Here is an 11,970-nt window from a genome sequence, read left to right as displayed (position 1 = left end):
TCTCCGCGCTACCTGAAGAAGTACAAGAACAAACAGGTGAGTAGAACAGAGTGGAGCGGTGTCATAGGCACCTGGGCTCAGTCATCCTCATTATGTCATTTCATATAGCTTCAGACAAAAGTGACAAAAATGATGTAGTTATATATATATTTAGTTATATATATTTAGTAGCAGTGTATGATATTTACATACATTTATGTATGTTGACATACATTTATGCATTGGTGTAACTGAAATATTTGTATACATTTATGTATGTTGACATGCATTTATGTATTGCTGTAACTTAAATATTTTAATACATTTATGTATATTGTCATACATTTATGTGTGGACATAACTTACATTTTTGCATACATTTATGCATGTTGACATCTGACACCTTGTGTTCTCCTTGGGTATGGAATGGGTACCTGTGACCTGTGTTCCTAGAACCCTTTGAGCTACTGCAACACTAGTGTGTGTGTGATGGGAGTTTTTAAACAAGCAGTGAAGAACATCCACTTTACTGTGAACAAGCGTTAACATAAACAGCAAGTCCATTTTGAGAGTTCAGGCCAGCCCCACCAAGCCCAGATGCCACATCTCCCAACGCCGGTGATGGTCAAACAGAATTCCTCATTCTCTGGCGATAGTGAAACAGAATTCATCATTCTCTGGCGGTAGTGAAACAGAATTCATCATTCTCTGGCGATAGTGAAACAGAATTCATCATTCTCTGGCGATAGTGAAACAGAATTCATCGAGCCGCCCTGTTAGTGCTTCTTCGGACCATGCTACGTCTTTCCACTAAGTTTCATGATAATCAGGCCAGTTGTTTTTGTTTTTTTGCAATCCTGTCTGTATAGAATTGGACTATTGTATACAAGGACTGAAGAGCGTAAACATGTGTGAAAAAAGATAAAACAACATGATGAGTGGAGAGAGGGGAGGGAAGAGACTGAACGAAGGAATGAGAGAGAGAGAGAGAGAGAGAGAGAGAGAAAGCGAGGGAGGGATATAAATAAAGGCAGACTGAGGCGCTGAGGGCCCCAACTGGACCGGGTCCTGCTGACTGGAGTCTCACAGCTGGTTGCCTGGTATCTGGCTTCTCTCTGCTGGAATGCAGACACCCCCTTTTCTCACACATGGACACACACATCACACACACATAAATATCCAGGCACACACACACACTCACTCACACGACTCCCATAGGCCTTCACCCCTTCCCTCAACTTCTTCTCTCTCCCTCTCTCTCTCTCCCTCTCTCTCTCTATCTCTCTCTGTGCTTGTCTTTCTCCCAACTGCTAATTTTCCCTAACTTCCTAACTCGTTATCTCTCTCACACACATTCTCATCTTTTTCTATCTATTTATCTCAACTCTGTTTCTTGCCCTTTCCCTTTCATCAGCTCTCTCTATCCCTCTCTTCCTCTTTTCCTCCCTCGCCCTCTCTCATGCACCCTCCCCTTTTGAGGGTATCCAGGGACATGGCAGCCAAACTAAGGACACACCCATCATTCAGCAGTCACCGAGAGAGAGAGAGAAGAGAGGGATAGAATGAGAGTGAGAGAATGAGATAAGTAGAGGGAGAAAAAAAGTGAGGGAGTAGTAGAGAGACAGAAAAAAGGGAGAGAGAGAGATGGTGTAGAGAGAATTGAGAGAACAGAGAGTGGAGGGTGTGTGTGTGTGTGTGTGTGAGATGGCTGCTGGGTAGCCGATAGCACATGTAAACAGTTTACTACTGAAACCTCCAGTGCCAGGGAGGCAGGAAGTGGCCACTCCAGAGAGGGACGAGACAGGAAGCCCACGTCCGCATCAGGAGATCGCTATTACATCAGGAGCGGCACACAGAGCGCTATTACATCATAAACACGCACAGAGCGTTATTACATCAGGAGCGACACACAGAGCGTTATTACATCATAAACACGCACAGAGCGTTATTACATCAAAAACACGCACAGAGCGTTATTACATCAGGAGCGACACACAGAGCGCTATTACATCAGGAGCGACACACATAGCGTTATTACATCATAAACACGCACAGAGCGTTATTACATCATAAACACGCACAGAGCGTTATTACATCAGGAGCGACGCACAGAGCGTTATTACATCATAAACACGCACAGAGCGTTATTACATCAAAAACACGCACAGAGCGTTATTACATCAGGAGCGACACACAGAGCGCTATTACATCAGGAGCGACACACATAGCGTTATTACATCATAAACACGCACAGAGCGTTATTACATCATAAACACGCACAGAGCGTTATTACATCAGGAGCGACACACAGAGCGTTATTACATCAGGAGCGACACACAGAGCGTTATTACATCAGGAGCGACACACATCGCGTTATTACATCATAAACACGCAGATCGTTATTACATCAGGAGCGACACACAGAGCGTTATTACATCATAAACACGCACAGAGCGTTATTACATCAGGAGCGACGCACAGAGCGTTATTACATCATAAACACGCACAGAGCGTTATTACATCATAAACACGCACAGAGCGTTATTACATCAGGAGCGACACACAGAGCGCTATTACATCAGGAGCGACACACAGAGCGCTATTACATCAGGAGCGACACACATAGCGTTATTACATCATAAACACGCACAGAGCGTTATTACATCAGGAGCGACACACAGAGCGTTATTACATCATAAACACGCACAGAGCGTTATTACATCAGGAGCGACACACAGAGCGCTATTACATCAGGAGCGACACACAGAGCGCTATTACATCAGGAGCGACACACAGAGTGTTATTACATCAGGAGCGACACACAGCGCGTTATTACATCATAAACACGCAGAGCGTTATTACATCATAAACACGCACAGAGCGTTATTACATCATAAACACGCACAGAGCGTTATTACATCATAAACACGCACAGAGCGCTATTACATCAGGAGCGACACACAGAGCGTTATTACATCAGGAGCGACACACAGAGCGCTATTACATCAGGAGCGACGCACAGAGCGTTATTACATCAGGAGCGACACACATAGCGTTATTACATCATAAACACGCACAGAGCGTTATTACATCATAAACACGCACAGAGCGCTATTACATCAGGAGCGACACACAGAGCGTTATTACATCATAAACATGCACAGAGCGTTATTACATCATAAACATGCACAGAGCGTTATTACATCATAAACACGCACAGAGTGTTATTACATCATAAACACGCACAGAGCGTTATTACATCAGGAGCGATGCACAGAGCGTTATTACATCAGGAGCGACGCACAGAGCGTTATTACATCATAAACACGCACAGAGCGTTATTACATCAGGAACGACGCACAGAGCGTTATTACATCATAAACACACACAGAGCGTTATTACATCATAAACACGCACAGAGCGTTATTACTTCATAAACACGCACAGAGCGCTATTACATCATAAACACGCACAGAGCGTTATTACATCATAAACACGCACAGAGCGTTATTACATCAGGAGCGACACACAGAGCGCTATTACATCAGGAGCGACGCACAGAGCGTTATTACATCATAAACACGCACAGAGCGCTATTACATCAGGAGCGACGCACAGATCGTTATTACATCAGGAGCGACGCACAGATCGCTATTACATCAGGAGCGACGCACAGAGCGTTATAACATCAGGAACGACTCACAGAACGTTATTACATCATAAACATGCACAGAGCGTTATTACATCATAAACACGCACAGAGCGTTATTACATCATAAACACGCACAGAGCGTTATTACATCATAAACACGCACAGAGCGTTATTACATCATAAACACGCACAGGAGCGACACACAGAGCGTTATTACATCATAAACACGCACAGAGCGTTATTACATCATAAACACACACAGACCGTTATTACATCAGGAGCGACGCACAGAGCGTTATTACATTATAAACACGCACAGAGCGTTATTACATCATAAACACGCACAGATCGTTATTACATCAGGAGCGATGCACAGAGCGTTATTACATCAGGAGCGACACACATAGCGTTATTACATCATAAACACGCACAGAGCGTTATTACATCATAAACACGCACAGAGCGTTATTACATCATAAACACGCACAGAGCGTTATTACATCAGGAGCGACGCACAGAGCGTTATTACATCATAAACACACACAGAGCGTTATTACATCAAAAACACGCACAGAGCGCTATTACATCATAAACACGCACAGAGCGCTATTACGTCATAAACACGCACAGAGCATTATTACATAATAAACACGCACAGAGTGTTATTACATCAGGAGCGACACACAGAACGTTATTACATCAAGAGCGACGCACAAAGCGCTATTACATCAGGAGCGACGCACAGAGCGTTATTACATCATAAACACGCACAGAGCGTTATTACATCATAAACACGCACAGAGCGCTATTACATCAGGAGCGACGCACAGAGCGTTATTACATCAGGAGCGACACACAGAGCGCTATTACATCAGGAGCGACGCACAGAGCGTTATTACATCAGGAGCGACACACATAGCTTTATTACATCAGGAACGACGCACAGAGCGTTATTACATCATAAACACACACAGAGCGTTATTACATCAGGAACGACGCACAGAGCGTTATTACATCATAAACACGCACAGAGCGTTATTACATCATAAACACGCACATGAGCGACACACAGAACGTTATTACATCATAAACACGCACAGAGCGTTATTACATCAGGAGCGACACACAGAGCGTTATTACATCAGGAGCGACACACAGAACGTTATTACATCAAGAGCGACGCACAGAGCGCTATTACATCAGGAGCGACGCACAGAGCGTTATTACATCATAAACACGCACAGAGCGTTATTACATCAGGAGCGACGCACAGAGCGCTATTACATCAGGAGCGACGCACAGAGCGTTATTACATCAGGAGCGACGCACAGAGCGTTATTACGGACTTGAGCTGCATATGGCACATCTCTGTCTTCATACAGTTGAGGGTGCTGGGCCTAAAGTGGCCTGGAGTACAAAGCATGCTGTAGCTGCACTGCTGCAGGCGACTGGTGCAGTCTGAGTGTGTTAGTCTTATTTGGCTCGTGTTTGGTGTTTTTTCATTGGGCTTATAAGGCCGTGGCTGTCTGCAGCCTCTTTGAGTGGTGACTCAGAACTGTCCACGTCCGAGCCTCTCGTTTGCCAGTGACGGAGCTGGCATCCGGACTGGTCATCCAGAGACTGGCATCAGCTGGCGAAGGGCTGTCTGGAGCGGCACGCCGGTGGAAACGAGGGCTCATCGCCTAATGAGCGGGCACGCCCTGTCAAAAGACTAAAAATATTTATTATATGCTGGCCAGTGTGTTAAATACTGAAACTGACAGTGCAGGGCTGAACTGAGTGCACACATATGCACACACACACACACACACACACACACACACACACAGAAGCACACACACACACACACACACACACACAGAAGCACACAGTGTTGTAGAGAAGAGACTGCCCAGTTAGCGTAGTGGGTAAAAAAAGGAAGATGGGGTGTGTGTGTGTGTGTGTGTGTGTGTGTGTGTGTGTGTGTGTGTGTGTGTGTTTCTCTGCTCCACTCCCTTGGATAGAGAGAATGGCAGAAGGGCTGGTATTTGCTGGGGTTGGGGCTCTGGCCTAAATCCAGATCACTGCAGCCATGAGACACACACACACACACACACACACACACACACACACACACACACACACACACACACAGACACACACACAGTAACTCATTCACTCCCTGCAGTCAAAAGCAGGAGCCTCAGCATGAGTGTTGGTCAGTGGCTAGAGGCGGGAAAACTACAGGAAGTGACCCCTTCCCAGGGAATGCTGAGTGGGAATGGACGCCGGGCCTGGGAATTCCAAGCGTCAAACGGGAATAGAGTCTGGGAAAAACCAGCCAGCCGCTCCCAGCTGTTTTACAGATCAGAGACGCCTCTCCTTTCCTCTCCTCTTTCCTCTCCTCTCCCCTCCTCTCCTCTCCCCTCCTCTCCTCTTTCCTCTCCTCTCCTCTCCCCCCCTCCTCTCCTTTCCTCTCCTCTTTCCTCTCCTCTCCCCCCCTCCTCTCCTTTCCTCTCCTCTTTCCTCTCCTCTCCCCCCCTCCTCTCCTCTCCTCTCCTCTCCCCCCCTCCTCTCGTCTCCTCTCCTCTCCTCTCCCCTCCTCTCCCCCCCTCCTCTCCTCTCCTCTCCTCTTTCCTCTCCCCTCCTCTCCCCCCCTCCTCTCCTCTCCTCTCCTCTCCTCTTTCCTCTCCTCTCCTGCCCCCTCCTCTCCTCTCCTCTTCTCGTTTCTGTTTTTCTCCTCTTCTGTCTTTCTTGTTTTCCTCCAAAAGTCGGACTTCCTCTCGGCTGTGCCCCTCCCAACCCCCCCACTTTGAACTCAGTCGTAATCCCCATAGGAGAAGTGTTAGACTTAACAGAACCCTGGGAAGGAGGCTTTAAACAGCCCTGTGGACAAACGTCCGGTCTTTAGCCCCCCCAAAGAAAGTCCACTTCTGGAGCACTATGACAAACAAACAGTTGGGGCGGGGGGTATGAGCCGGCCCTTTATTCTGTGCCACTCCTTAGGAGTACAGCAGTCACTCTTTTGACTATACTGCCACCTGCTGGATAGCCAGGGAAGTGCAGGCTCTTGTTGTATAACCACAAGAAATTCTATATGATGGTAAGGCTTAACTATTAAAATTGTTGTCTGACAGCATAATACTTGGAATAGTCTTAAAAACAAACTACACACTCACACACACACACACACCTTTGTCCCCATCGTCCTCCATATGATGGAAAGATGAACGTTAGATATGTATATGTATGTAACATTGTTTTGTGCTTGATGAAGCCAGTAGTTAGCTATGATTCCCTCTAGGCCTTAAAAGTAGGAAATGTTCCGATGTGTGTTCACTGCTCCTTTCCCAGTAGGAAATGTTCCGATGTGTGTTCACTGCTTGTGTACTGTGTACTGAACTCCTTTCCCAGTGTGTGCTGCTGATAATCCAGCTACTTCCTGTTACTTCAACCCTGTTGGTCCTCACTGATGCAGCTGGTCACTCTTTTGTTGCTGCAAACTGCTGCATGCGCCGAATGTGATGCATCTGTGTGTGTGTGTGTGTGGGTGTGTGTGTGTGTGTGTGTGCAGTGTATGTGTGTATTGGTGTGTATATGTTTCTACATGTGCGCTTGCTCCTGTTTTGTTTTACCTGCTCGATTGCTTGCTATGTTCCAGCCATGTTTTGTTTTTTTGTCTGCTTGTTCTCACCTGCCTCTTTTTCTCCTTCTTCTTCTCTGCTTGCTCTCCTCCTCCCCCCATCCCTCCATCCCCCTCTCTCTCTCTCGCTACCTTCTCCTTCCCTCCCTCCTCAGCCAGGGTTTGTGAGGGACATGGTAAGTCAAACCTGTGTGCCTCTGGGTTGCCATGTAGTGTCACTAATCCCCTTCTGTTAGCCAGCGCTCGCTAACACTAGAACGACAGCTTTGATGTAAACACTAACTCCATAGCAAGTAGACCCAGAACTCCACAATAGTCTTAGTCCACTAACACGCAGCCTCAGTGCTGCTGCTAGACTGTAGCTGGTTGGTGTGTGCTCTTGGTGGTGGTGGTGATGGTGTCCAGAAGCCTGATTTTTCTCATTAAAAAGAGTGTGTAGAGGTGAGCAGTGAGTGGTAAGTCTGTGATGGTGAGTTGCTGGTATGGTCAGAGAGATGCGGACCCTTCGGTCCTCCCCATCCTCCAGACCAGACGTCCAAGGGTCACGGGGGTAGAGGTTAGGCCTGCTGCCTGGCTGTCATTGCTAGCTAGGGTCCAGTGGACGATGGGCGCCATTTTGGTGCCAGGAGCTTAGCTGAGAAGGCACAAAGAGCATGGGCTCACTGTGTGTGTGTGTGTGTGTGTGTGTGTTTGTCTGTGTCTGTGTGTCTGCGTGTGTGTGTGTGTGTGTGTCTGTCTGTCTGTCTGTCTGTCTGTCTGTGCGTGCGTATGTGTGTGTGTCTGTGTGTGTGTGTCTGTGCTTGTGTCTGTCTGTGCGTGTGTGTGTGTGTCTGTCTGTCTGTCTGTCTGTCTGTCTGTCTGTGTGTCTGTGTGTATCTGTGCGTGCGTGTGTGTCTGTGCGCGTGTCTGTGCGTGTATCTGTGTGCATGTGTGTGTGTGTGTGTGCACACGCGCTCAACAGCTTGTGCCAGTCACATGATGTAAATGATATTTGTGTGTGCATGTTCAGAAGATATGTTTGCGTGTGTGTGTGTGTGTGTCCATATATGTGATGTGTTTGTGAACATGGTTGAGTGCATGTTCAGAGGCTGTGTGTGTATCTACTCGTGTGTGTGTGTGTGTTCTCATTTATGTTTAGTTTTCAGTGGGAGTGATGATGGCTATGGTGTGTTTGATGATGATGATGATGATGATGAGGTGATGGTTGATGCTCTCCCCGCTCTGGACTTCCGTGTCTCCACTAGATCTCGGCCCGGATCCTGGAGGCCCATCAGAACGTGGCCCAGATGAGCCTGATCGAGGCCAAGATGCGCTTCATCCAGGCGTGGCAGTCCCTGCCGGAGTTTGGAATCACACACTTCCTGGCCAAGTATGTCCCCCTCAGGAGACTCTCTCTCTCTCTCTCTCTCTCTCTCTCTCTCTCTCTCTCTCTATTTTGACAAGTCCTCGTCGTTCTGTCCTCCACATTCATGAAAGGTTTGGTATGAATGTTGAGTGCTTTATGAATGCTTTATGTGCAGTTTATGACAGCTGCTATGAATGTGTTCTGAACTCACCCGTCAAGTGTTACCCTGTCTTCTTGGAAATCTGATGTTTTCCCCGCTCCATTCCCAGTCTTCATTCTAATGTGCCATTACGTCCCAGAGATGTCCCTCAGTGGTCACTGTTTATCCGCTCTGCTCCTGTCTGTGTGGCTCCGGTCAAGTCTGGACTTCTTCTCTTGTCTGTGCGTCAGGTTCCAGGGAGGCAAGAGGGAGGAGCTTATTGGAATCACCTACAACCGCCTGATCCGCATGGACGCCAGCAACGGAGACGCCATCAAGACCTGGAGGTTCAGCAACATGAAGCAGTGGAACGTCAACTGGGAGATCAAGATGGTACGGCACGCACGGGTCACTGGTCACGACACACACAGGTCACTGGTCACGGGTCTCGACACACACGGGTCAGGGGTCACGACACACACGGGTCACTGGTCACGACACACACGGGTCACTGGTCACGACGGGTCACGACATACACGGGTCACTGATCCCGGCACACACGGGTCACTGATCACGGCACACACTGGTCACTGATCACCCAGATTAAGTTGCAACTCAGAGAACTGTCCTCTTTCCTCTACAGCACACACTGCATCTGCAGTCGGATTTAGCCTCCTGTAGAATAATAATAATAATAATAATAATAATAATAATAATAATAATAATGTATTTTATTTGTAGAGCGCTTTATCGCGTACGCACATCGCATACGAGTTGTAGTTGAATCTTTATTTCTTAAAGGCAATGGTATTGCATGTATTTGTGCATGTGGGTGGGGTGATATTCCATGGATACGAGTCCTCTGAGTGCCATCTGCTCTGTGGGAGCCTGGTGTCATCGCCCGTTAAACGCTTAATGAAGGTCAAGTTGACCGGAACCTTCTTCTCGGTTCCTTCCCCATAGTGTCACTGTTTGAATGGGAACCAGAGTGTGAGCGCATCGTTTCTTTCCACCTGCCAGGCATCTGTGTAGCTCAGTGTGGTCGTACTCACTGGAGCTTCTCCTCTCTAGGGTTCCCACGGCTCATGGAATTTCTGGAATATCATGGAATTTTAATTAAATCTATTCCAGACATGGCTTAGAGTGGGAACCCTGCCTCTAATTCTCATCCCGGTAGAGTTTAGAGTGGGAACCCTGCCTCTAGTTCTCATCCCGGTAGAGTTTAGAGTGGGAACCCTGCCTCTAGTTCTCATCCCGGTGGAGTTTAGAGTGGGAACCCTGCCTCTAGTTCTCATCCCGGTGGAGTTTAGAGTGGGAACCCTGCCTCTAGTTCTCATCCCGGTGGAGTTTGCGGACGAGCCCAGCCTCTAGTTCTCATCCCGGTGGAGTTTGCGGACGAGCCTGGCGTCTAGTTCTCATCCCGGTGGAGTTTGCGGACGAGCCTAGCGTCTCGTTCGTCTGTGTAGCGCAGTGTGGTCGTGCTCACCGAAGCTTTTTCCTCCTTTTTTTCCCGTCCGTTTTCCCAGGTGACGGTGGAGTTTGCGGACGAGCCCAGCCTCGCGTTCATCTGCACGGAGGTGGACTGCAAGGTGGTGCACGAGTTCATCGGCGGCTACATCTTCCTGTCCACGCGCGCCAAGGACCAGAACGAGTCTTTGGATGAGGAGATGTTCTTCAAGCTGACCAGCGGATGGATCTGAGCATGCTCCAAACCTGCCGACAGGAACGGGGGGGGGGGGGGGGGGGTCTTTTGTTTTTGTTTTTATTTAGTGTTTTTGTTTGTTTTGATATTATTATTTGCCATGTCTAGTACACGTGGCGTATGGTGATCTTCTTTACAAAGCTGACATAAAAGCTGACATTTAGCAGTCATTAATGCTCTTGACCGCAATCATAACACTAATGTTAACTTAAAAGAGGCAGTCCAGACTTTGACAAGTAATCAGAGAGAGCTACACGTCTCCTGTGTATGGGATGACCAGAGGTGTGCTTCGTGCGGACAGCAGCATCTCTCTGAAGACCTTGCGTCCATCGCTTTGCCTTACGGGGAAGTTTCACGCAAAGCTTCAGTTCTGCGCCCGCTGTAGCTTCCCTGTTAGGGTCTGCAGACCTTGCAACGCCACACCTTCTTGTGTAGGAACGGTTTTTAATATGCAAACTGAAGTTGAGTACGGCAGACGTTCTTCAGATTTCGTTATGTGCAACTGAACTTCTGCAGTGTCCTGTCCCTGGATCCGGGGTTTGGAAGCATTGATGTGGTCGGTCACCTTGGCCTTATGATGTTTGCTAGAGAATATTGGAGCGCATGCTATTTATTCTTGACCAGCTGGGTCCGCGTTCCTTCATGCCAATGTGTAGGCTATGAGTTTGTGTGTGTGTGTGTGTGGATGGTTGTGTGTGTGTGGGTGGGTGTGTGTGTGTGTGGGGGGGTGTGTGTGGGTGTGTGTGTGTGTGTGTGTGTGGATGGTTGTGTGTGTGTGGGGGTGTGTGTGTGTGTGTGTGTGTGTGGGGTGGATGGTTGTGTGTATGGGGGTGTGTGTGTGTGTGGGGGGGGGTGTGCGTGTGTGTGTGTGTGTGTGGATGGTTGTGTGTGTGTGGATGGTTGTGTGTGTGGGGGTGGGTGTGTGTGTGTGTGTGTGGATGGTTGTGTGTGTGGGTGTGTGTGTGTGTGGATGGTTGTGTGTGTGTGTGGGTGTGTGTGACATCTTTGTTATCCTTGGTGCTCATTGGTCTGTCGGTGGAGTTGTGTGTGATGACCGTGCCGCATCACTGTGATTCACACACCATCCCTGGCAGATGTGTTTCCTCATGATGACCTGTCCCATACAGATACACTACAGATTGCGCTGCCTGCCTTTAAAAAGAGGTGTGTGTGTGTGTGTGTGTGTGTGTGTCAGTGTAAGTGTGCAAGCATGTGTGAGAAAGGATGTGTGAGTGAATATGTATACACGTAATGCTTTAGTGTGTTTGTATGTAAGTGTACAAGCATGTGTGAGTAAATGTGTGTCCATGTAGTGTGTGTGTGTGTGTCGTTGCTCCCATGGTGGAGTGGTTGCCTCGCGGCCTGCTTCAGTGATTCAGGCTGTGTTTTGAGACCTGTTTTAAAATGGACGGATTTGCTTCATAGCTCTCTCTCTCTCTCTCTCACTCTCTCTCTCACTCTCTCTCTCTCTCTCTCTCTCTCTCTCTCTCTCTCTCTCTCTCTCTCTCTCTCTCTCTCTCTCTCTCTCTCT

At 48.0% G+C, this 11,970-nt stretch overlaps 1 protein-coding gene across 4 annotated transcripts in view; it reads left to right on the top strand.

Moving 5' to 3' along the window:
- fermt2 (FERM domain containing kindlin 2) overlaps positions 1-10,477 on the top strand; it is a 69,975-nt gene extending 59,498 nt beyond the window's left edge. For 2 of the 4 annotated variants that reach the window (XM_076295587.1, XM_076295589.1), the window contains 5 exons: positions 1-36; positions 7,409-7,429; positions 8,498-8,622; positions 8,989-9,130; positions 10,264-10,477. The exon at positions 1-36 is cut by the window's left edge and continues 189 nt beyond it. In XM_076295587.1, coding sequence (XP_076151702.1) covers positions 1-36; positions 7,409-7,429; positions 8,498-8,622; positions 8,989-9,130; positions 10,264-10,437 — 498 coding nt within the window. In that variant the 3' untranslated portion in view covers positions 10,438-10,477. The remainder of the gene's footprint in view (positions 37-7,408; positions 7,430-8,497; positions 8,623-8,988; positions 9,131-10,263) is intronic. The other 2 variants (XM_076295590.1, XM_076295588.1) reach the window with 1 other exon arrangement.
- The last annotated feature ends 1,493 nt before the right edge of the window (positions 10,478-11,970 follow it).

Source organism: Alosa pseudoharengus, unplaced genomic scaffold (assembly GCF_046254945.1).
Source record: "Alosa pseudoharengus isolate Yale_2024_CS ecotype anadromous, Long Island Sound unplaced genomic scaffold, YU_APseudo_1.1 YU_APseudo_1.1_scf_2, whole genome shotgun sequence".
Classification (NCBI taxonomy): Eukaryota; Metazoa; Chordata; class Actinopteri; order Clupeiformes; family Clupeidae; genus Alosa; species Alosa pseudoharengus.
This window is presented reverse-complemented; position numbering and strand designations above follow the sequence as displayed.